This window comes from Lutjanus erythropterus, chromosome 24 (genome assembly GCF_056507025.1).
Source record: "Lutjanus erythropterus isolate fLutEry1 chromosome 24, fLutEry1.hap2, whole genome shotgun sequence".
NCBI lineage: Eukaryota > Metazoa > Chordata > Actinopteri > Lutjaniformes > Lutjanidae > Lutjanus > Lutjanus erythropterus.
The window spans coordinates 12,082,939-12,109,976 of NC_139340.1; the positions used below are offsets into that span (position 1 = coordinate 12,082,939).

General features: G+C 40.7%; 1 protein-coding gene across 2 annotated transcripts in view; it reads right to left on the bottom strand.

Annotated features, from left to right (window-relative positions):
• mgat5 (alpha-1,6-mannosylglycoprotein 6-beta-N-acetylglucosaminyltransferase) overlaps positions 1–27,038 on the bottom strand; it is a 103,457-nt gene that overhangs the window by 56,090 nt on the left and 20,329 nt on the right. For both annotated transcript variants that reach the window (XM_084713618.1, XM_084713617.1), the window contains exons 3-4: positions 20,899–21,063; positions 1,100–1,176 (exon numbers count right to left, since the gene is read on the bottom strand). In XM_084713618.1, coding sequence (XP_084569744.1) covers positions 1,100–1,176; positions 20,899–21,063 — 242 coding nt within the window. The remainder of the gene's footprint in view (positions 1–1,099; positions 1,177–20,898; positions 21,064–27,038) is intronic.

A 27,038-nucleotide genomic window follows, 5' to 3' on the forward strand; every position in this document is an offset into this window, starting at 1 on the left:
AATGACATGCCGGGATACATGCAAAGTGGAGGGGCTGCTGAGCCAAGATGTGGACTGACAGCTATCCTGCTTAGTTCATAGGCTCGAGCGCATCATGCATGCTGACTTACAGTAACCTAAGGGAGCAGTGTGCAGGGAAATATAAAATCGAGTTTTCAAAGCTGTTCACAGAGGGGAGACCTGGCAGATGGGCTTGGATCAGAGTCGCTTGGATGGCAAAGGCATGAAGATTGTACTATATTTGTTTAAACGACAACCTAAGAGCTCTTTAAACTGAGAAAATGAATTTGTCAGATGTTACAAACTGTGTATCTGTAGTAAAACTGCTGTGGAAAACCAGTTTAGTCGATTCTGATGCCTTTCTGAAAACACTATGTGAGTATGCATGTGTGTGTGGGCTGGTGTGTATATGTGTGTGTGGAGCACGCTTTGGCATCGCCTGGCGCCCAGTTGGAAATGCTGACAGTATCAGTGGAGGACTGGGACTGGCTGAGCAGATGGTGTGTATGATAGGGCCCTATCAGCTCCAGGGAGACCCGCGCACACACACAGAAAAACAGAAACATTGGACTGGAAACATGCGTACATCTGTGTGTGTGTCTGTGTGTTATTTGTGTATGCACCTGCGTCTGTGTGTGGGCGCAACAGGGGCCCTAAAAGTGAAATTAAACCTGTCTGATGTAAGACTTTCCTGCACACTTTCCTGCACATGGACTGCTTGTAAGGGGATTTAAATTTGCAGCAGGAGTTGGTCAAATAAACTAGAGCTAACATTGGTCACCAGTCAGGCTGCAGTCCTGATGCTCAAGTGTTAGGATGGAAATAAACAAAATCATTGTTTATATATGTGTTGTTTTTGCTCTGCTCCTCCCAGAGGATCATTTGTCAGTCAAACAGTGTAGGCGTCTGAGTACAAAAAAAGTAGGTTGAATTTCTGTAGCTGGTGCTCTTTTTTCTTGTTCAGGTTACATATCTAGTTGTTCCTTTACTTATTTCAAACTGATCTATTCAGAGATATGAAAACAGTGTGAGAGAGGGACACAGAGAGTGAGATGGAGAAGCTGTCTTTATGTGTGTTTGCTGAATATGTGCGATTCACCTTGAGCTTGCCCTCGCAGTGAGGGAAACCTTCCAAAGGCGGCAGCTCACACTTCTCCTGGGCTCCGTTTAGGAGGTCTGGAGGAAGACAGAGGAGGAGAGAGGGAGATAAAATCGATAAGGTTAAGTCAGTCGGCTCCAAAATTCTTTAACTGTCTGTTGCTCTAAAAGGATGTATGATCCTCTCTCTGGAGGTGAGGCGGATGCAAACTTTAACATTTCAGGAACAGGAACACACATTTCTACCTTGCAGTTCAAAAACATTTTCCCTTCAGAGTTTTGAACAGGAAGAAAGAAGAATCTGTGTGTGTGTGTGTGTGTGTGTGCATGGAGGAAGGGGAGAGCTCAGTGATTGATTTCTATATCAGGTGTGTATATATATATTGGATGTGTACATATCTCTGCAGTTGTGAGCGTTAGGTTAGACTTAGGAACCACTGTAGACCAACAGGATGCAATCAGCCAGTAACAACAAGCGATAATGCAATGGACTGAACTGCAGCCATCACAGCTGTGTCACAAATGTATCATTCCAGCCTCGAACCAACGTCAAAATCTTCCTTCACAAAATGTTGTGTCTGTATTATATTGCCTTTTCTGATCTTAAATCTCGCTCCTGACAAATACTCCACATATTATTGTGTTTTTGGCTTCGGCTGTTAGATGAAGAGCTGAACATTTAACATCAGTTATCCAATACTTTGTTTGGACTGAACAGCAAGATCTGATCAAAATCCAAATTTCATCTGCTTTTTTTCAGTTTTATCGCAGCTCACCAGCTTTTTTTTTAGAATTGAAAGGAACCTGCAAACATACAGAGTGGCTGCCTGCCAACGTAGCTTGTACATAAGCAACTTGTAGAATAAATTGTCATCCCCTGGCCAAGATATGGGGTCATTTGGCTGCTCGATAGTGTCAATTCCCTATCCAGCTGTTTTTGTAAAGCCAAGGTGATACAGCAACATCTGACACTTTCTTCTTCATGGCTGTGATTTGAAACTCGAACTTCTTCGTGTTTCCTCTTGCGAAATAACAAAGAGACACACAAACACATCAGTAAGGTATAGATAGAATAAGATAGGAGGACAAACATTGTATGCAAAGTGACAACCAACATAGTTATGTGAAGAGGCGAATGAGGATGTGTATCTCCCAAGACTCAGCTTATTGCTTCAAAACATCTCTCAGGATTTGTAGGTGATTTGTATTATGAGCGTGCTGACATTAGCACTTAACTGTAAGCACCAGTGTAGATAAGTACAGCTTTGCAGAGCTGCTAGCATGGCTGTAGTCAGGCGGTGCAATCTCAGCACTTGAGGCCTGTTGCATCTCTTTACGCTAGTCTTGGAGTGACAGCTGGAGACTGCCCATTACACTGTGGTCAGGGATGACTGTCAGCCAACAGGATCACCTTTGGCTTGGCAATCTTAACTGCGTAACAGCAAAAACCACAAAGAGCTAAGAGCCGCGCCAGTGGAGTCCACAATGATGCAAACACGGGTTGAAAAAAAGCATTTAAGACCATTTTTTCTTAACTGTTTGCTTTCTACAATGAACAAAGTTCATGCTGCTGCGCTGGGGGGAGGGAGTCACTGATGTCTTTTCCATGTTGCCTTCAATATCACCATAGGATTAACATTCAAGGCTTGCACGCAGGCTTCCCTTCCATATAATCACCTTTTTGATATCCCCATTCAGAGACGTTAACGTCATCACCACTGACCTTTATAGCCAGAATATAAATAATGCATTATGGTAGACTGTGCGGTGAATAGATAAAAGCTCAGAGGCAAACAGCAGACTGATGTAATGAATTTGTGGATGGTGTTTTTGTGTGCATTTACAGAGGTGTGTGTATGAAGCTGATCAGCGTCTCCAAGACTGGTTCAGATGTCTGTCGGGGTGGGTGGAGGGCGGAGCAGCAGAGACTCCTACACGATGTCCATCGCTGATTCTGTTTATTTGCACCAACATGCTGCTTCAGTAAACAGATATTCTACTGGTAAACTGTTTGTTTCTCTCTCTCCATCTTTCTGCGCTGCTCCCAGCGAGTAGATTAGTGTGAAAAACATATTTCACTGATGCTCTCTGGCTCACTCCCTCAGCAGAGTGTATCAGGGAAGAATGAGACATAAAAGAGCGGCAACGACACAACACAGAAAACTGGAGCTAGAAACATCACCGGTTAGATGGAAAGCCACAAATAAGTTTCCATCCACTGTTTAAGTCACTGTCTGGAAAGGGAGAAGAAGGGATATAGAGTCTACACATGATTGTATATGAGGCTTGAGACACAGCATGACATTGCCAGAATGACCCCTGTAAAACTTAAATGTCCCGTCACTACAACCTCTCTCTGCCTATAAAACCCAGAGCAGGATCAATGCTGTTAGCAAGCCTCTGATGTTTAGATTTTATGATCTGTAGTCAGTTAACATCAATATCTAACTACAAAATGAAACTGTTGGCCGTTATCTAGTAAACATATCACAAGCCGGTGTGCGCCCCACCAAAGATGGTTTGTTATGGAATGAAATACCACCCTGATTCATCTTGATATTTAAAATTATGGTAAGTTCAGAAAGCATCTTCCTGTCAATAAACAATCTAGCATTAGCTGCAAGCATACATACACTTTTTAGCTAAGTAGTGACCAACAGCTAACCCTGGTGGGTACTTTTAAGCACATCCATATGTTGTTGATATTGGAGGCCCCTGTGGACAAAAGCAGTAGAATTTCCACCACCATAACCAAAAAGTCTAACATAAACAAACATATATCTAAAAAAAATAATTGGTGAGGATGCACCATTTTCTCTTAATTTGTACATTTTGGGTGTTTCCTGACCTCTGTCAGATTGGATACAAACAGCTCTTATGCTGATTCATGGATGGAAGTTGCTATGTTTTTTATCAAATGTGGAGTGTAGCAGCATATGAGAAACTATGTTTCCTTTTATCTTACAAACGGTGTCATTTGCTTATTATGTAGGCTTAGGCAGGCTTTAGTATTCAACTGAGACTGATTCATAACCAGTTAAAAACTCCTTATAGGACATTTTATCATTTTAATCAGGATCTGTGGAGCAATCAGAGCTGAGCAGCAGCTCGTTCTGTCAGTCTGTGAAACAATTATTAGCTTAATGCACCTTTTTCCTTTTAGCTCAGCAGCAACAGCGGAGATTGAAAGATGTTAATGGAAGCAATTTACCAGATATCTCATATCTTCATTTTTAATTGTCAAAGGTAACTACATAGCAACACTGCATTGTCTATATATGTGGCACCACAGTCACCACAGTTGCACCAGGAAATATATATTATTTAATGTATTGTCGTGAGGATATTTAAGTTATTACTAAATGTTAGTGTCAGTAAATTAGTCTGACTTTGTAGCTTCACATTTTGAAGTTGGCTTCCACTAAAGAATAGATAAAATGTGTAAGCAGCACAGTTTAGCCTTGATTAAATGTAGGGATCACAATGTTTTTTCACCTTATGTCCAAAAATTAATATTTCTTTTGTGTAACTGAAAAATGCCATTGGTTATATGTCTAATACAGCATGTTGAATATCTGTTCTCATATTATTATTTTATTGCATTGAACAGGTGTTCATTCTTGCAGTATTGTGTTTTTGTCCCTCCTGGGTTGGATCAGTAATCCCCCAGATAAGTCCTAATGGGTTCATTGGACCCCTTTCCAGACAAGCCTGGCTCAGACACGGTTATATGCTGTGTATTATAGTTGGTGTATAATGTAAAATCAATTGCGCCTATTATCTCTGAATATGCTCTGTTCCTGCAATCAAATGTATTTTCAATGTGATCTCCAGCTGCAAGAAAGAGGAAATTACTAGTGTCAGAATAGTGGAAGTACTCCCACTTCTTTGATTTTTATCAAACAGATGACAAGTACATTAGACGTCAACACTGTTTCCATTACCGCCCATTACCGCTGGTCCTGATAGGTAGATTTACGGGTACAATGGAAAAGTAGTCTGAATTACAGTTCTTTGAGAGCTGTAATAACCAACTAGTAACACCAGTTTTGAACTGAAAAACAAGAAAAGTGTTTTTTCCATTTCTGGTGATTAATGCGATTTTAATGCTTTAGGGTTAAAAGAGAGAAGAGGTGGGAGGCCCGTGAGCCATTCCTGATGGAGTCAGCTAGTCACAAGACGAATACAGAACACAGTATAGGCTGCTTATTGTTTCCAAGGGCTGCAGGAGTCGAGCAACAAATGGGAGGATTAAAGCCTTTTTTTCTACCAGGACAGCTCCTAAAGATCTGTATCGTGCTGATTCAAGCATATGGATCAGTATTATCTAAAAATAAAGCTGTTTGAAATCCAATCCTTTCTTTACTAAACTCCACCGCGTTTCGTCCACCTCGGGCTGCTCGTTTCGCAGCACTTCACCACAGCTGGGCTCTGCAGTCGGAGCATTTTCCTGCATACAGGAAAGTGAAAACTGAGTGTTAATGTGAAAAATTATTCAGTTGCATCTGTGACTGTCTCTGTTCTGACACCCCGTTTGTCAAAATTCACTCAGCTCTGATGGTGACAACTCTGTTATCTCTCATCTGTCTTTGTCATTAGCACAGAACAGGTCACAAAACAGGCGGAAGCTTTTCTTTTTTTAGCCGCCACTCATGTTTAATCATAGGTATCTGATCATATTTGATGAACACTCAGGTAAATATAAGAATCGGATGGGAAGCTGAATCAGACACACCAAATATTAAAGGATTTAGATCAGAACGGGGTTGTTTCACAGACAAACAGCTTTATTATTAATTTGATTATTTTGTTGGGGGAAGAAATTATTTTTAAAGCTGCTGACGTGGATATCTTGAATATTAAACATGTTTGCATGTCTATTGAAAGTCTCTTTATTATAGAATAATGCACTGATAAAAGAAATTATGACCTTAAAAACACAGGGAAAGATGGGGATTTATTGAAGTTTATGGCAGGAAAAAATAGATAACATTTTCTCATTCTTGCTTTATATACGACTTCAAGTGCTCAACAGTCAGGGGTCACTGTCGTCGTATTTTGTGCTTCATAATGCACCACAAATTTTCAGTGGGAGGCAGGCCAGTGAAGTACCTTAACTCTTTTATTACAAAGCCACGGTGTTCTAACATTGGCATTGTCTCGCTAAAATATGCAGGAACATCTTTTGAAAAAGATGGCATTGAATATCGCCCCAAAATCTGGATGGCGCTTTTCCTCTTAAGTCCTTTAGTTTGTATTCATTATTTAGTTTGTCCTTTGGTGAGTTATGTCAGGACATTTTTTAACTGTGAAAGTCAAAAAGAAGAAACATGTAGACGTGGCGTGCATGTAAACACTCTCACACAGACTCCAGCTCCTCTTGTCTCATCTTGTTCATTTGGTCATCCTTCTTTATTTTTAATGCCTTTCTGTCCCCTGAGTCTCTGAAAAACACACCGTGGCAATTTCATTTATTGAAAGTGCTGCCTAAATAAAACCTGACTTGTGATTAGTTGTTTGGTTAAAGGGTTGACTTGTGTAGCGCACAGGAGCCACACAGCACCGACTGAGTTGCCGCTATCTCATCCTTCAGACGCCCAGTCATCCCCGCCAACCGACCAACCGAACAACAACCAACCAGGCAGCCTGTCATTCACATTGTCACTCAGCCAGTCGGCCAGCGAGCGCCAAAGCCACCAGGCAAATCTTCTCCTAGCTTTAATCAAGCAGAAGAAGCTGCTGCCAAGGAGAAGCTAAATATAGCTCCCTTCATAATCAAACTCAGCAGAGGGAAACAATTCCTTGTCATTCACCTCCAACATGGATGGACTTCAATCCAGCCCAAACTGTTCACCTGCCAACTTCACTTCATATCCATTTACACTTTACACAAAGTAACCTCTCCAGTCACTAGTTGCTGTGCATTAAACCTGAGCGAGGCATGGTTTACGTAACACACCCTGGCAGAGCGTCAGGGAGAATTAGTAGAGCCTGTACAGACCACAAAATTCACAGCCACACCATGGAAGCTGCCCGTTTTACTATCAGACATACAGTTTGACCCTGAATAGTGTGAGACGAAGTGTGACTGACACGCTTAAGCAATGTTATAAATAGAGCACCAACCCACACCTCTGTGCAAACACTGCAACAAAGAAACCAAGGTAAAGAAACACAAACAGTACATACAACTAAAATGACAGACATTCTTCAAATAGTATTCTGTCAACAGCACAGAGTGTGCAATGGCAATCAACTGAAAGCATAATAAAGGGGTTAAAGCAATAGTTCAAATGTTTTGAAGTGGTGTTGTATGAAGTACTGATGGATAATCAGTGCACTTAGTAAGGAGAAACACAGAAGAGGACCAGCACAGAAGTTGGGCAATGTGCTGTGGACGACGTCAGTACCAAAAGGTATTTTAGTTACTATAACACAAACTAAATAACAGATTAAAGCAGCAGTAGACCAGCAACTCCCGCGTCGTGCAAGGTTAAATTACTGATTTTGCCTATGGAGTTTGGTTGGTGTGGAGAGAGCAGTGTTCGGTTTAAATATAGGCAGTTTCCTGCTGTCTGATGGCAGCATAAAGCTGTGAAAATATAAAAAAAATAGTGCATAATTAAAGTGTTATAGTTTTTTTTTAAGTGGCAAAAACACTTTTTGTGGCTGACCCCGTCCACAGCAGTCCTTTTCCAAACTGGAAGCAAGCCGTCGAACCCCACTTCAATAATCCGAACTATCCCTTTAAGGTGTAACAGATAAACACATGACCATCACTATGGGGTAAATGCTATAAACAGAGGGTAAGCAGCATATAAAAGTGAAAAATAATGAGGTAAAATACGCATTAAGACTTGAAATGTACAGAGGGAACCAGAGGCAGAAAACAGATGAGATCATTTAAAGTTGCGTAAGACGTCCAAGAGCCTCTCACAGTACTGAGGTCACCACTGGCCAGTTCCTAGCACACACTGTTGGCCATCTGATAGCCCTTAAATAGCATCATCTATGAACAATAAGCGATACTACACACACAGGGTTATTTTTCCCTCCAACTCCCAATGTGTGTGTGTTTGTCCAAGTCCATGAGGTAATCTGACATTTGACAACTCCAGAATTGGATTGAGGACATCTGGTTTATGTTATTTTCTCTTTTGTGTACTTTCTCTCACTCTTTTTCTCGCCACATCTCACTCTGGCCCTCATTGATTTCATTCTCAACCACACTGAAGTAAAAACATGAAATCTGCCAAGGCCCAGCTACAGTGACACAGTTAGGGCAGTGGAAACCAAACAAGTGTGATACTGACTAAATGTACTGGCAGAATCTGCGTTGTTGAAAGGTTGTGGCTATTTTGAGACAATTACACTACAAGTTCTCAACAATACAGTTTTCTTAACAAAGATGCCTCAGCAACGAGCAAATGTGACTTAAAGTAAATTATGTGTCAGTTGTCACCATGGTGATTCTGTAGTGAAAAGCTTGGAAAATATTAAGAAAAAATTCTAGGGTGAAAAGTGCAGCTTTCCTCATCTCTCCGTCCTCTGATCCACTGGCTTTGAAGCACTAATTTTAGATGCACTTTGCAAGAAGAAGCAGAGGTATCGGCATGTGAGTTTGTGTGTATTTGTTTGTGTGTGTGTGTGTGAATCTCTGCAGCAGCTCATCAATTAGACAGAAGGCGGGCTGGCTGATGGACGGTCTCCTCTCGGCTACAGAGTATCAACAGCTGTGCAAGGTGGAGGGGAGTCAGCGAGATAATCGCATCACTGACACAGAATGAGAATAATTATTATATAGTTTTTTTTACATACAGCTGGCCTTTTCAACTCATTCAGTTTTATTTTACATAGTGCTTTTTTGTGACATAATGGACTTGAATCAAAACAGTGGAAACCAATCTGTTCCTGCCGCCAAAGCAGAAAGGAAAAGACAAAGTTTGTTCCACAAAAGGCCTGAACAGAAGACACGAATACCTGACGAGGTGCATATGATCAAAATTTTGCACTTGTATTATATAATTTACTGCCTAAATTAATCCTTATGTTTGGTAGAAGTCCTGATTTAAACCCAGAGCTGCCATGATTAGTCAATTAATCGATTAGTCGAACAAAGTTAATATGGACTAAATATTTTTAAGATTTTTAAAGCAAAAATGACTAATAGTTGCTGCTCCCAGCTGCTCAAATGAGAGGATTTGAGGTCTTCTTCTTTCGTAGTAAATTACATTTTTGACAGTTGGTTGTTACAAAACAAAACATTTGAACACATCTGTGGAAAATGATAGCAGGTATTTTTCACTATTTTCTCATATTTAATGATTAATTAATTGATAGAGAAAATAATCGGCATATGAATCCATAATCATTAGTTGCAGTGTCCCAGTGGACATTGTTTCTCCATCACTGACATAATAACCGTAGTAAGTGATTTTACTTATGTCTGTATTTTTAACCTGTAATTGTAATAACTTGTAATTTCATTGTAAGCTCAGTACTTTTGTCCATGTTGGGATCTTGCAGGAATGATGACTACATTTTTCCAGTGAGTTGATTTGTCAGTGGTATAATTTTTGCCACAGAGTCAGTTAGTTACTGTATGGGCTACAAACTTCTTTTTAGTCTGGATTTGTTTACATTTTTGCAAAACTTGCACTGTTAAAAGTAAGACAAATTAGCTATTAGCACTTCCTGTTTGTAAATTGATGTACAGACAAATATCACTGGATTACTCTGATAGTGAAGAAAACCTGAAAACATGACAATTCTTAAGCATGGTCTGGATTTACAGGGAGTTTCTTTTTTCTGTGACGTTTTCTATGATCTCTAACCTTTCAGTTTAAAAAGCTGCTCCAGAGAAGGGTAGCCAAAAAACCCAAGTTAATCCCAAACACAGCTTTCTGACCAACTAATTTCTCTGTCATACAGACAGCAGCTGAAGAGATTTTGTTTTGTTCTGGTTGGGCCATTAAATTTTCAGTCACTTCCTTGTCACTTTTATCGCCTCTAAGGAGTATAGAGAGGAAGAACATGGAAATAGCTCATGAAGCAACACAAAGCCCAACTGTTTCTCTGCGTGTGGTGAGATTTCATTGTACACATCTGATGAAAGCCTCAAACCTTATATTACCCAAACCCACTGGTCCAGGCTCTGCCACCTGAAGGCACACAGTGGTGTAGCACACACCAGAGGGGCTTCCCAGCATGAGGGGGGCACGTGTTTGGAGCTGGTCAAAACACATGTCTCGCTCTGCCTCTGGTCCACACAACTGTTCCACAGAGAAGTCCTGGAGGCAAAAAACCAAATCCAAATTTCCCCATGCAACCCTGCTCTCCTCTCCGGCCCACGTTGAATTTCCTCTTTCTCTCCGTCCCTCTGCTGCACAGAGCACGACGTCTGTTGTCTGGCTGTAATCAATCCCTCTTTTGTGCTCGATGCAATCTGATCAGCCCACTGTTCTCTCTCCGAAAATATCCGAGAGGACGATTCAGATTTTGCACCAAGAGTGGCGCAAGGACACGAGGCAGCCAGAATGCCTTGATTAGCTCTCATCATTGCAGAGCTATGACTAATGTTCCACTGTTGATTTGTGACAAATGGTGGAAAGCTGTGAGTTTAAGCTGTGAGACACGCTGGACTTTGAAAGGTTGTTGTTGTCATGAAAGGGGCTTTAAATGAAACAAAGAATACTCAACAGGGTTTCTAAACTAAAAGCAGCTACATGCAAGTTGCATAGACATGTTCCATTTCCTCTGAAAGGCTGAAATTAGATAAACATTTTTTCGGTCACCTGTCAAACATGTGCATTTCCTGTAAACAGCCAAATGAGCTTCAGTTTAACTCAGGCACTGGAGCTGAAAATATTCTGCGTGTTGTCATTAGCGAAGCAGCCCAAGAACCACAGAGCTGCGTAATGCAGAACCAGAAATACTACCTCACTCTCTTCTCTCTTTACCTTCTTGTGAAGTGTGAATGCACATGTGAGCCTATAACACATCTGTGATCAAGTATGACATTATACACTTATCAGTCAATCTGTATTTTCATTCTTCTCTCGATTCAAGTGTGCATGCATCTGCTGCTATATCGTCTGATTTGGATCTCCTGCCTAGAGAAAAACTATCCGCAGTGAATGTAAGATGAAGCTGGAGGTGCTGTGGATGTTTGTGTATATTTTGTTCACATGTGCGAGTGTTTGCATGCGGATTTGCCTGAGGAAGTGGATGATATTTGGGAAAAGGAGGCAGATTATAGCCCTACAGGGCCCAGGCTGTGGCTTTAAGCAGCATGAGAACAATAGTGCCACGGAGAAAGAGAAGACAATAGAGGGAAAGAGGATGCAGAGGGAGTTGGAGTGCAGCATACCAAGAGAAGTGAAGCTGTACAGTATGCAGAGAGGACAGAGACAGAGAAGGGAAGCACAGAATACAATGAGAAAGAGTGTATGAGGGGAAGAACAGTGCCACCATACCTCTCATGTTAAGCCATTGCTATAGAGGCCCAAAACACACCCTGAAATTGCACAATATCCCTGCAAAACAGTCACTGGTTTGAGCTAAGGAGGGAGGGAAAACATTAGTCGAGAGTGAGACGGTGAAAAAGTGGGGTGCACGTGTCCTAGCCAGTGGTGTGTTAGCCCCAGATGTTCCTCCCTTCCCACCCCTGCCTCTTCAATCAGCCGCAACCTCAAGAGGGGACGAGCCTGCCTGCCTGTGGGGAGAGGAGCGGAAACAGAAAATGTGCGTGTGTGTGTTTGTGTGGATGTGGTGTCAGACTATGGATATATGTGTGTGTGTGTGTGTTTTCCTGGAATGACCTGGACTCACCTGTGATTTGCCTGATTCAAATTGATTTTACAGATGAATACCACCATTATGCCGCAGCTTGCTCTGACCATTTCTCTCTGTGACACAGCCATATTAATGCTGATTACCTGATAATTATCATTCATTGTGTCTGATAATCAATTCAGTTCTAAAAACCTTTAAATCAGTGACACAGCAAGTAACTTTAACTTGAACTTTTGCACATTCCCTGATTAATTCTTTGCACATTCCTAAACAAAACTGTGCAGCCTTTTCATGTAAATAACATTTTGTGAATAAGTATGTTTTAGTGTAGTTTAATTTTTTGGTTCAACAGCTGCATTTGCTGTACAGCAGAGAGCAGTGCCCCCTGCAAAAATGGGTCAGTGGAATTTGCTTCTGCTACTCAGATACATTAAATATGATTTAACACAAAAATGGCTCCATGAGCATAAGAAAAGCCTTAAAAAATTGCTAAATACAGGTTTCAACTTAACAGAGAGTGATTGGGCTTTGTTTATAACCACGTCTGTACTCACTTAAACATCATGAATCAAAGCGAATCTGCTCCAGCTAGGGATGTCACAATACCATAAATTTAATAGATAACACCAAAACTAGTGAATTTCCCCGATTCTCGATGTCTTATTTCAAAGAATAAAACAGCCGTTGTTGCTTTTTCTTTGCCAACTAAAATAAAAACTGTTCTGAGCTTCGAGGACAAAAGACTGAGGGGGAGATTTACCGAGGCTGCCACAAATCACTGTCAGGGGAGCATGTTGCCATGTCTGGAAAGTAATGCGAAAGTGATTTCTGTTCAGATATTAAGTCTGATGCTTTTTTCCTCTCATTTTCTCCCTCTTTTTCCCTTCAGATCTTAACAGTTAATTTTAATGATAGTAGAATTAAATATCTGCAGGTCTATGCTATATTTCTAGTCCACTGTTTGGCTGCACAGTTTCAAGATTCAACTTGATTTGTTGTTTTTGGAGCACTGATCAGCTGCTCAGAGCTACAGCACTATGCTGTCCCTGTCATGTCCAGAAGAAATGCATCTCTGACTGTAACACTTACAAAAAAAAGTGGCTGCAATTATACTGGTATCTCTGGTATGAACTGTATGAATGAGAAGCTTGGTGCTGCTAGAAACAGGGCATATCCTCAGTTTACCTTTTAGTCTCCAGATTAAACAACAGCTCCTAACATGGCTGTGGAGTAGCATTTAAAATATGTTGTATATATTAACATTCCTGTGCCAACATTTTTTTGGGATTTGACTGAATGCTTTCTTCCAGGAGTGGTGTGATTTAAAGCATTAATGTGTGAAAGATAAGCGTGTGATGATGGAATGAGCCCTGTCAACAACGCCTCAGGAAGCATTCCCAGGCTCTGTGCAGTGCCAGGCACAAAAACTTAATGAAAGCAACACTGTCTGCACTTTCTTGCTGTTTGTTTACAACACTACTATAAGAAGATCTGATGCACTCCATATGGGAGGGATCTCGAGGGACCTGCAATAGCTCAACACAAGATGCAGGCACAGATTCGCTCTTGAGTGTGGGGTTTGAATGCGTAAATGAAAATGTGCACACATACTCTGACGGTCGCAGTGGAAGAGCTTGTCTCTGCTTGTCTGTTGGAAAGTCCGGGAGAGGCTCTGTCCTCTCTATTGTATCACGTCAAGCTCTCCAACAGGCAGGTGAGCACAAGATGTGGAGGCTCTGGAGCAGAGAAACACTTCTCCAGATCTCCGCATCAAAGGCATCAAGATTCAGGTCCAGTGGCTCCAATTACACGCTCTGATTTTCATGACATCAAACCCCATTTTTGATACTGTTTATGACCAATTTTCTCTTTCCTGTCATGTTGACATTTGAATTCTAAATCAACATTTGAATGGCACTCAGCTTCTTTTTTTGCATGTCAAATCATGTAGTTTAAACCCAGTATTTCTGCACAGCTGAAGATAAATATTATTAGTATTATACTATTTGTAGAATTAGATTCAAGTGGTGGCTGCATAGGTTTGTTTCCGACTCATTTCTAAAGCGTTGTTAAGGCTGAAGGTCAAAATTTAATGAAAAAATAAGATGTGCTCACTTCCAAAATTCACAACATGTTTTCATCTAACAAAATATTCTGCTTCAGTCCATAGCTGTTGGCCTTTAGCCTTTCAAAAATAAATTTTTCATTGTGTTGAAAAAATATTCCCTCAATCACTTGCTGCACACAAAGGGAGGCACACATCTGTATTAACAAGGCAGTCTAGCAGCAATCTAACAGCACCGATTGCATTTATGTTGACAAAACTGACGAGGTGTGTTCATGAAAGAAAGTTAATTTAATTAAGCAAGTTTTACTCTAAAGTTTTGGAAAAGTTTCGCACCAAGCCAAATCAACAAGGACTAAAAAACTCCCCCAAGCATTTCCAAGTGGAATTATTGTTTGTGCTGCCGTCACAAAGACAACACCTGTAGACAACACCAGATCGCTTTACATTTTCTCTGAAAGAAGATAGCAGCATGTTCAATGAGGAGTTAAATTGGAGACTACTGGAATGATGTGCACTGGATAGTAAAAACACAGTGTATTGCTTGCAAAAACAAGTAACTACAGCAGGGGTCAGGGTCGAGGGGCGTAACATTAGAAGAAAGCATTAGGAGACGAGTTTGCTCATTAATTAAGTCTATAATGGAGACATAATTTTTCTGGGAAAAATCGTCCCCAGTGGCAGAAGGTTTTCACAGTGGGTGCTTTCACACCTAAAAATCTAAACCAAGGTTCATATTTTCCATCTGGTTAGTTTTGGTTTCACATTGCAACTGACTGGTTGCCCGGAAGACATTCCGACATGTCATTCCAGAAAACTCACAGGTGTATTAATGACTGCTGCATTACACTTCAGGGAGGTCCCTCTATTGTGCATGCTGGCTCACTGTTGCTCTTAGTGGCACAGTTAATGGAACTGAGCCACAATTACCGTTATGAGGTCCACCTGTGTTTGTCCAAAATGTCTACTGTGCAACCAGCCCATTATCCAAGCAGACTAAAAGAACTTCACATGGTTCAGTTTGATCCGGACTGAGACTGGCTCTTTTCTCCAGACCAAAGTCCAGCTTCTTGGCTTGGACTGTGATCCGAGGGAGGTTTCACACCTGTAATTTAGGTCTAAAACAAACTGAAAAGTGGCTAATGGGAAAGCAGTTGAAAAAAGGATTACATCTTTAATCTGCAAGAAAAATAACAGCTATAAATAATTCCTCTGATTAATGTCTTCCTGCAGTAACTTTGTTGCGGCAGTACAAAAACATCAAAGGTGAGCAAAGTTGAAAAAATAAAACACTATTAAGTTTAAATCACTGTCGCCACAAAACTAATGATTCTAATTCTGCTTTCAATTATGCTGCTGCAAAAATTCACATTAAACTGTAGAGTGATGAGTGTCGATACTCATGCGAGTGTTTGAAAATGCGTAGGAGCAGACAGCATCTCTCAGCAACTTATTAGCACTGAGTGGGTTTGTGTGTGTATGTGTGTACTTTATTAGTATTGATCTGCACGCTGAAGAAGTAAACAGGCCTTTCAGGACGTAATGGAGACCACAGACTCTGCTCGAAATCGACAAGAGTCCCACAAGATGTTTTTGACATTAAAATGGTAAATGTACAGTGGTCTTGCATTGATTCAATTTTTCAGGTTTTGCAGGAAAAGAATCAACCTTCTTGTCCTTGGATACTGTAAAGTGCGAGGACCAATGAAATCACAAGGTAACCAGGTCACCTGCAATCCCCAGCAGAAACTCTGTCCTTGTCCCTTTCCTTTGTTGACATTGAGACCTCGGATCTCATCTTTCACTGTGAACGGCGAACAGAGATGCGAGAGGATCAATAGTTGAAAGAGACAAAGCAGTGAAGAAGCCCTGAGCTGTGAAAGCGCAGGTCTCTGTTTACCAAAAAAAGCAAAAAAAAAAAGACAGGAGGCTACAAATCATCCAAATGTCACCAGCAGCATGGCTGATGTAAGGGACGTTGATAACTTTAAACACTCGCAAGGGGTGGAGAAATACATCATAGAGTGTACAAAATGGAGAAAGAGGGAAGCGAGGGTCCTCTTGTTAGACTGCTGTAAATCACCACCTGACCATTCATTACATTTGTCTCTACGCCTGTGTGTGTGTGTGTGTGTAGGGGGAGATTACATTTCTATGCCACGGGCCAGCCCGCAGATGAAACACTGCTGGGGATGTTGATTAGCCACATCAGTGAGACATGGCAAGACGAGGCATCACAGACCGCTGCTGGAGCGAGTCCCATCTGCCTCCTGCTGAGCAGCAACCAAGGCCAGATCGACTTGTTTTGATCCTATAAGGGGCTTCTGTGCCCGTTGTCCTTGGCTAAATGCAACAGCACACAAAGCAGAAGCTATTACTGTGTGTACACAGAGCTAGCGTCGCAGCAAATACAAACGTGGCATGTTAAAGGTCCAGTGTGTAAGATTTACAGGGATTTATTGGGAGGATTGGGCAGGAATTAAATATAATATTCATAAGTATGTTTACATACTGTACAATCTCTTAAAAATAAGAATCACTGTATTTTCGTTACCTTAGAATCAGCCATTTATAAATACAAAGGGGCACACCGGAGGCCACCATAGTGTCCAGAAAGGACAAACCAAACACAGCTCTAGTTTTGGCCTTTTGTTTTTCTCAAGTCTCACGGCCACTGTGGATTTTCCTACAAGCTCGGAAGAGGAGGGTGACATGAGGTGTTCACAGTCTGCAAGCTCATTGCTAGATGCCGCTGGATCCTACGCACTGATCCTTCATAGTCAGATGAAATGACAAGAAAAAAGATAAAGGAAAGACAAACAAGACATACTGGCTTGTCACTATTAAGCACAAATATGTTTTGCTACACCCACTCACTTGGATTGAGTGCAACTGCTGGAAACGGCTACATGTCTCCAACGTATACTGACATTTAGCAGCTAGACGCCTTCAGGGCACAAATAACGCAATAGTAAGCAATCTGGGACATTAGTTTATGAACACCTTATTAACATAGCGTAGCATTGTATTGTATTGCGCAAATTATATTCTTTGAAAGCTCTCATAGGCCACGTAAAATGAGGTAGCAGGCTGGATTTGGCCGACAGGCCTTCAGTTTGATACGTGATCTAGAGTCTAGTTTCTATATCACATGGTGGATGTCATGATATCACTGCCTGAAAATGGTTGGTTCAAGCCAACATATGGCATTTTTTGTTTTGTAGGATGAAACTGGATTGAAGAATAGGATTTTGATACAAGAATACAAATTATTTAGTATTTCTTTGTCAAATATTGTTTAATAATGCAAAATATGATGTGATCTGAGAGGGTTAAAAGACATTCATTCAGTCATTTTAATGCAGTTTTCACTGCACACACAATGGTATGTGACTGTAAAGCGATGGGAACAGACCACATTTTTGTGAGATGACAAAAAAGGAGTGTTCTACAATGTGCACACAGCTGTTAGTTCACAACAGCAGCAGGAAGAAGCAGATCACACGTCACAATGAGGCTCAGTGTGAAACTTGAGGTTTTGTTGTGGAGTATATGTTGGAATGATAAACCAGTCTGTACTATGCAGGCGTCACAGGATATCCGATGCATGTTTTAAAACTTTTGTCAGAGATTTTTGTCATTTCAGCACCGTAAGGAAATCAGCAGAGGCTTTGGGACTCGTCCCAAAACATTTGCAGTGTTTTTACTTTCAAAATAGCCTAAACCATGTTTGTGTGATGTGGGATTTCAGAGAGCGAGCGCGGTGGGAAATTAAACCGTGAACATGTTGGGCATTTTTTAAGAAACAAAGAAGTGCACAGAATTACACTGTATCATCCTCTGAAAGGGCATGTATGTGAGCTCTTGTACGAGTTTCTGCTGATGAAATGTGCAATTTCTTTGACTCACATATTTTTCTAATTAATTACTGAGCTGAAAACATATTTGAAAGTTGCAGCATTCCTTTCCTTATGAAGTGCAGGTGTGATGGTGGTAATTTAAAAGTCACTGTAATCTATAGTAAATGTCCTTCCATCGCCATGTTTTCATGTGCATCATCAATGTGCACATATTAAAAAAAGCCAACATATTAGAAAAAAAGTTTTTTTCCCCACTTGGCTGAGATGGAAAAGCTGGTGTATCAATAAAACAAAATGCAGTGTGATGGAAACGGAAAAATTAATCATAGTGTAAATGAATGAACCATGTGACTTTAACGTCCACTGAAGCTTGATGAGATTAAAGATGGCAGCAGAGCAAATCATCAGAGCTGAGGAGACCGTAACCTCCTCCAAATTGATACATGAAACAAACGCCAAAGCCAAATTTCCACCACGTTTCCCATGTCATTTGTGTTCATTTGAGATTTGTCTTACACTGCAGTGGTTCACCATGGCAGAGTCCTTGGCTAGGAAAATGTATACAATCGAGGTGAAAACAGTGCAGTCCCCGGGCTGCTGCTCAGCTCCATCTTGATAGTGGCCTCTGTGAAAGCCAGGCGTGTTCCCCTCACTGTCTCGATTCTTATCTCTGTAATTGCCTTCCAGTCAGGGAGGAGCACTAGCGGAGCTGGCAACGGCGCTGCCTGCCATCCACTCCAAGACAGGAGACATGCTCCAATGGAGGCTCTGGAGTGCTGGGGCCTTTAGTTCATTGCCAAGAGAGATGCGGCTGCTGCTTTGTCAGCTTGACCTGCATTCAGGGTCCAAATGTTGTCTCTCAGGGGTACTGCTGGACGTTTTAAGTGAGCAGGGCACTGCGGGTCTATTGACATGTGTCACGGGCCCAGGTGCTGTAGCTCAACAACACAGGAGCTCAAGCCAAGAAGGCCTCGACAATGCTGTATGAGATTAGTGTCTCATCTCTAGTGTCCACAATGGCCTGATTGAGACGGGACAGAGAACCAACACATGTATACACTGACTCCTCAGGCAGAGACTAGGCAGCCAGTCACTGTTTTTAACTGATGACTTTTTTTTTTAGCCATTTGATTATTTCTTAGTTTAATTTTTATGTATTCTTAAATAAACTTCTTTTGCATAATTCTTATTACTTACACCAAGTAGTGTTTTTTTTTCGTGGCCATTTGTCTGTTTATCTGTCTGTCTACTGGCTCGACTTTAATGAAGCTTGCGGTGCTTTTCCATTGTCACTTTTGGCCATTTCAAGTCAAACAATGGCATGCCGATTTGCATTTCCATTACCTCTTATAATGTGCCAAGATAAATCGTGCCTGAGATGGACCGTCTCCAGAGTTGGACCAAAGCGCACCTGACACACCTCCAAACCGGCTGCTGTTTTTAAATAACAAAATAACAGGGAACTTTTTATTGTAAAGAACTGGCAGACATGTCGAGTCAAACCAAGCCAGCACACATGTATGGGCATGAGGTAGTGGTGGAAGCGTGCAGCATGGGCCAATCACAGGGCAGATACACAAATTATTTTTCATTTTCATTAACATTGCCAGATAAGGCTGATTTTTGGTAAGTTATTTGGTCTATAAAATTTAAATAAACAACAATAAACAAATTACATTCACAGTTTACAAGGTGGCATCTTCAATATCTTGTTTTGTCTGACAAACAGTCCAAAACCCAAAAGTAGTCTGCAGGATTTTTTAGTCCTTTATAATATTGAACAAATACTCACATTTAAGAAGCTTGAACATGTTAATCTGGCATTCTTGCTTAAAAACATGATTAATGGATTATCAGAATTGTTGCCAGTTTATTTCTGGTCGATCCACTAATCTCTTAATCAACTTATTATTTAAGCTTTATGATAGTTGTAACAGCAGTTAATGTGTTTTTAAATCAGAATCAGAAATACTGAAATACTGATTAAGAAAACATGCAAAAATAGAAAACAGACTGTAATTGCATCTACCAGAGGAAACAAGATAAACACTGCACTAGGTGCAGATAAAGTGAAAGGATGTGGCATTATAGGTTTGCCGGTGGCTTTCAGCAGAAACCAGGAAGTCTGACTTTCAAAACAAGGTACTACATGAGTCAGAGGGCTGAATCTATGTCGTACATTTTCTTGATAGGGTAACTTTCACATGTCACCCATTTATGACTAACTTATTTCTATTCAACTGAGGGACTTAAAAGGTAAAAAGTTACAAGGCAGCATCAACATTTGATAATAAATGGCAGTGCAGGAGTTGTCATTAGGATTAGATCCATTCAAATGTGACTGTTTGTAAAACTCAATCAGTCTAATCCAATTCTACATATATTTCTTCAGAGCACAGACTCTACATTCCTACTGTTTAATGCCGTGCAAACAACTGAGAGCAGGTCCCAGGATCCCAGAAAAACCAACACCTCGCTGCCTCAACTGGGCTGAATTCATCATCTGAAAGCTGGCAGGAAAATCAATGAAAACTAATAAAAGGGTCATGCAGCGTGAACGGAGGCCTTATTTGAATTATGTCCAAGGATGCGGTCTGGTCCTATAAAGTGCCTGGTGTGCACTGTGCAATACTGGCAGGGTTTAGCTGGTTGTATGCCTCGGGAATGTTTTTCCACTACAGGAATTTTTTTAAAGGAAACAAGGGTCCCAGAAAACAGCTACCATCATCTTATCATCATTTCTTTAATTGGTCCCAGCTATTATATGCTCACTGTGCACTTTCAAACCCTAAATAATAGGGTTTCTCTGGAATAATAAAATGTAGAAACTTCAAGATAAATGAGTCACAGTTCTGGGGAATAGCAGTGTCTGAAGCCAACTCCCTCGAAGAGGATGAGTCTGGACAGAGGCGGCTCTTTTGTGCCTTTTCTCTTAGAGCTCTGATCCTTTGGGACGAGATTTCTGCCTTTATCGAAGACCTGTACAAATCCAGACTCAAGACAAATCCCTTCAGCTTTCCTTCAGCGACCCCCTCAACACAACACGCATGCAAACTCTCCAACAGAAAACCTAACGCATACCTGCTACGTTAACTTTCTCAGAGTTTGTGGCACTGGGCGTGGCGGTGCTGGTGCCGTTGGTCAGGTTGCCCCCCGTGCCGTTGTAGATGTTTTCCACCTTGGACTCAAGCTTGCCCAGCCTCAGCATGATGTTATCCAGCAGCACCGCGAGGGTCTTCTTCAAGTCTGCAAGTAAGGATGGGAAACATGTTTTTTAATTTTCCACCAAAAACCTAGACCTAGTGCTATCTCAGCATCTACTTCTCTCTTGCCAGCTCACTAGTCCCAAACCACATACTTGCTTAAAGCCATCCACAACATATCAGCATGCAAAGAAATGCCTGGGTTACCATGTGCACTGCATACAGGGTATTTTACAGAGAAGATATCAATTATTAGTAATCAAGGAAAATGATAACCAATATTTGGAACTACTGTCAAATTTAGAGTAACACAAACTCCAACACAAAACATTGTTGACATGCCTTTAAGCATGCATTTAATAAAAACTAATTTTTTCAACATCATCACAAAAACTGCAGGGAGCTGCCAGCAGCATTTCTTAAAGTTTTAATTTTAATAACAAAATATCTCTCTGAAGTTTTATAAATTAAAAACAAATAAAACTAATAAGACTTAAACTTTTACAGAAATGCCTGCAGTTAGATTTTAAAAAACACTGATTATACAGGCAAATGTGCAAATGCTGAATAATCAGCCAGCCGGTCCATCAATCCCTTATTTACTCTGAGAAATCTTCGAAACTAAAATGGTTGTTTAAGAGGGAGACGTGCATCATCAAATGGAGCAGTCAGCATCAGCCAAGTAACGCTAGTGTGGGCAGCTACAGCTCCTTACAACTGAGTCTACATATGTGAACTATCTGAGAGGAAGAAATGCACACTGCTAATCATAGAGGGTTTTTTTATGTATTCACTATTTCTCTTTTTTTTTTTTTAATCAAACCCTGCAGTTTAAATAAATGATAGCGCAACAATGACATCAGGTTGCCACTGATTAGTCTGGAAATGGATGGGACATTAAAACCCATGCAGAGGATTTGCATTATGTCATATATAGCAAAGCTATATGACACTTTGCTCACCTTTAACCAGCAAAGACCCCCAGAATTTAATTGGTTTAAACAAATTCTGAATGATACATTACTACTGGAACAAATTAAAAAAAATAAGGGAGTATCTCTCTGAACGAAAAGGCCTCTCACCATCCACCCAGTCTAGTTTCCTGCTTTTATTCTTAATTTAAAGCCAACTGTTTTGTATTTTATTTGACTTTGGCTGCTATCCTTTTTTTATCTTATCGTTATAATGTGTGTACTTTGGATTTGTTTGTTAAATGATGAAAATAATGGATTAATTTAACAAAAAAAGCCTTTTACAATAACAGCATCAGAGTGGTCGTACAGACTTATTAAATAGATTCTTATCTGTATCTGATTAAATCAGCAATTCATTCTGACAAGAAAAAGCTTGCAACGCTTTCATTATCGCCCAGCTAATCATTACAGTGAATACATGCATGAATCTGGCTCGATGACAGTGTGTCTGAACAAACTGGGGACTCTTTATGTCCCACTACAACAAATCGTTGGACTTCAGGCGGTCGGATTGAGGCTCATTTAAATATAAAACTGGAGCCGGGGCGTCTTTGCGAGTGACCTTACTGTTTAATTTGGGATTTTGCATTTCCGTGGGCCTTTTTATTCCATGAGCATCTATCTGCATAGGACACAGCTAATGCTAGAACGGGCAGGAGGGCCGCTAACCAGTAATGAGATGGACAGGGCATACATTCAAAATGTTAAGGCATGGCATTTTTTGTGGCCTGATTTATTGTGGTATTTGTCAGATACAGTAGCCCGCAGCGACTGTAATGACATTTACAGAGAGATGTGAAGTTGTTTCAAGCTGCTGTAACTGCTACATACAGTACAACAACATTTTTTTACGATCAGCACAGGCTCAACGTATTGGCTTATACAGAACCGATCCCGGGTGCAACACGCTTGCTTTCCTCAGATGATGATAATTGCAGCTTGTCTATCACATACAAGCGCCACATTTTCCCTCACCGTGCTGCATTTGACACGCCAGCTTTCATCACGTCAGAGAGATTGGCAAGGGCACAACGAGGCCTGGCAGAGCACACCAGCCTGATTCGTGTGAAGAGGAACGCCAGAGCATTCGTCTGATTTGGGCGAGCTGTGTGCTGGGAGGAGCAGATGCACATGGGAGCAGCGCAGCGAGGCTGGGAAGAAACCAAACGGAAAGCTTTGGAGCGGCGGCCTTGCCAAGCTATTGGGCTGAACATAATTAGAAAAAAAAGGGTGAGCCCAGAGTTAATGCCCCCCTCTGTTCACCTCTGGCACACAGGCATGTGCCCACTGACTTCAGGCTGTGCATCAGAGAGATTCATCCAGCTTATTTAATATCTTAGCTCACACCTTAGCTAATGGCAGCACACTGCACCATGGGAAACTTTTTGAATCGGCTTCATTTGTTTCTTCACAGATCCGTTCATGTGACGCCATCTTTTTGAAGACAATAAATCTTAAGATACTACACTTTTCCTAAGTAGACTAAGACAATAAGACTCTTCTCGTTCATGTCTGTACTTGTGTTCTTATGGACCTGTTATACTTCAGTCACAGCCCAAGTACTGTTTCAATTCAAAGGCCACACTGAGCCATCTGAGTCCAGAAGTGTTTTTTTCTTTCTTTCTTTCTTTTACTGAGCCAACTTGAGAGAATTTTCAATAGCCAAGAGTCCAAGCATGCTGTTATGTTTTGTTTTACGGATATTTTTTCCCCTCCGTCATTTAAAAAAAAAAAAAACAACTGTCCACACCTTTTTTTAACAAAATATCTCAGTACAGACAAGAATCCAAAAACAATAACCCTAATATTCAAACAAGCCTGCCAATTTCTGAAAAAAAGTAATAATTTAACTGTTGTATCATCTCACATTATTTCACGTCACGTCGTATTCTTTGCACCAATTTTCAAAAAATAAATTGCTTTTGCTGAAGCTGAGGTTAAGCTTTATGCCTTTACTAGACAACTGAAGGTTGTATAACAGTGATACTTCTCTATTTCTGTGGATTTTTGACTCCTTATACTGACACTTCATCATACTTAAAAAAAAATGAATAAATATTTAGGAATGTCAACAATCAGAGGATATTAAGGCGTTTTTATTTCCCTTCCAAAAAAGTCTGTTAGTGGACTTGAGTTGCAATTAGTTTGGTACACAGTAGATCTACAGCTGTGTACGACAACCTGAGTGAACTAAATCAATGCTAAAATACATAGAACAGTTTGCTTAAGAGAAATGTGAATTAAAAAGCTCTGTCGATCTTGAGGTTTCTTCAATTTTTTCCCCAATATACGGTTTGTTTGTGGAGTTTTTCCTCACCCAATTGAGGGTCTCAGGGACAAGGGGTGTCTGTTTTCTGCAGTTATTTAAAGTGTAATAAAAATCTGTGCAAGTTGGTTAAAACAGACCATTATATGTGAGATGTCTAAAGTATATTCTCAAGTTTTTCATTAATTAAAAGTGAGGCATTTACTCCGAGACCTTCATTAGCCAGTGTGTTAGAAAAGCATCCATGGCCCTGTGAATAATGCTTCCACTTGTCCTTCTGTACACTAACAGTGCTGCCAGGTAACCAGATGAGTAATAGCACACCTAGGGACACATTTCTGCCTGTCACAATATTTCTTAGTATGGTGATGCAGTTGCAAAACAAATCCTGGAGCGATAAACACACTGAAATTCACTTTGCTTTTAATAATACTGTCAAATAAGATAATAATCTGGGCTCACAATGACCTGGGATTTTTCATTAAGCCCGTGAGCATTGAAAAAGAAGTGATTACAAGGGAACATAAGCCCGAGGCATTCATCGGTGATCCCTGTTGTTTATTGTCATATATATACACAAGGCTTCAACCCAGCCTAGCAGTGGTCTCCATATCCACCAACGTAATATAACAAAGAACAGACAGAAGAAGAAGCAGCACACAATGACCTTCCACCCAGGAGAGGACGGAGAGGATTAGACCAGCAATATAATCTGACACCACACCCAGACCTCGCTGCAGGCAGCTGGATTCTTCTGAATTCTGATAGTGGCCCTACGGTGCAGGGCAGGGGCCAAGAGTACAAGTGCGCTATGTGTCTGCGCCACAAAAGAAATCCACAATAGCCGCTGAAGTGTGCGTTAACAAGGCGCGGTGTCAGGTGGCTGGTCATGCCCGGCTGCATGGGTCAGTTTCAGGAAGAAGGGGATGGACGGAAAAGATCATATCCTTGTCACGTCCCATCTTACTGTGGGGGAGGAGGGTGTTATGACAGCGCCTTGATACAGGCTTCAGGAAGAGAGATGTTTTTGGTGCAAATGTAATGGGTTGACTTCTGGAATCTGTTGAATAGTGCTGCTCTTTCTTGGACTATAGATCTATAGACAGATTTTTGTCTCCTTCCTACCCAGATCACTGTCAGACAAACAGAAAGATGACACATTGTCATATCTAACTCATCCTTATAGAACCCTTGTACAGAATTAAAGTCTTAGGGAAGCTCAAACCATGATTATCAACGATTTAGCCAGATCAATCATAAAAGTGATCATGTTAAAGCCCATGGCAGGCAAAGTAAACTAAAACTAAATCAAAGTGCATATTGGACTGCATCAAGCATAAATCCTGCTTAACACGACTGAATGAACGAGGAAATGAAACAGGGGTGTGTCAGAAAGCTGCTACAGGAGGGGAGAGGTCAGAGAGTTTGTAGAAGAAAACCTGCCAGCGAGCAGGTTAGGTTTAGTGTCAGTTACCACCATCACAGACCCAGAGTTTAAGTTATCTCTCTTTCTGAAACGGAAAACCCGGTGTTTCCCTCATCTCAGGCTTAACAAATGCAGAGTTTTCACTTAGCTTGCTTTCTGAAATAGTAGGTCTGACAAAACAAGCAACTTGAAAATGTCCATAAAGTGGATGGGCACTTAATTTCACACTGTTTTAGCACATTTTTAGCAATTCAAAAGAATAATTTGCAGATCAATCAGCAGTGAAAACATCTGGTAACTGCGTAAAAGTTATCTAAAGACAAATGAGTAATTTACTGCATTTAAGGTGGATCGAATGGTTCGCAAGTTGTTTAAATACGTTACAAGAGATATGTCTTCACGCCCGCACTTATTTCTTTTCTTGAACAATACACAAACTGAATACAAACTCAAGAATTTACAAGTAGTACTTGGCAGGCGGTTGAACAGATAGTTAGATGGGTATTTCCCCCTTTTTTCAGTTTCCTTTTTTCTTTCTCTTCCAGTTCTTTATCTTTGATGTTATGTTTGTGAGAAGTTATAAATAGACAGTCCCAATTCTGTATAAATGTCAGGCTTTTCAAACAAATGCCTCTCGACAGAGAACAGAGTAGACTCAGACTCCATTTAAAATGTGGTCATCCTGAACAGACTCTAATAGAGAGAGAAAAGCAGCACCGTCACCAGCATGATTCACTATCAATTAAAAAACAGCTAGTGGTATAAATACACAGCAATATAATCACAATGTCCTAAGAACAAATGACAAAAAACTAATTTCAAAATTAATTTGTTTACATGCTTCAGAGACTAATTTATCGACATAATTGACATTCCTATTTTCACTTCCTGCCTCAGCATTAAACCACTGTGTAGCCAGCTGTGCAAAGGAAGGACAGAAGATAATTTTCTAACCAATTTACTATCAGCGAATCAAGTTTCAAAAAGTAATTGTCATTCATGCAAGACATTTTTTTCTCTGCTCTACTGATTTCCTGATATATTTCCTCGAGTGATAATTATGATGCACTGTGATCAGAGCTGGCACGTCGAGGACACTCATTCAGGTCAGTTCACCTATTAGACACAATGACACACAGACCAGAGACCCACGGCAGTAAAACCAGACCCTGAGACTAATTTGGACCAGGTCCATCAAAAATCCTGGGTTGGTTCTCGGTTCTGTGGACCCATGAATAAAACCCAACAATGTTAGACAGTTAAAAAAAAAAACTGTGCCAGTATTTCTTAAATGGACAGCTCAAGCTAAAACCAAAAATACACATTTTTATCATTTAACTGTATTGTTGTTT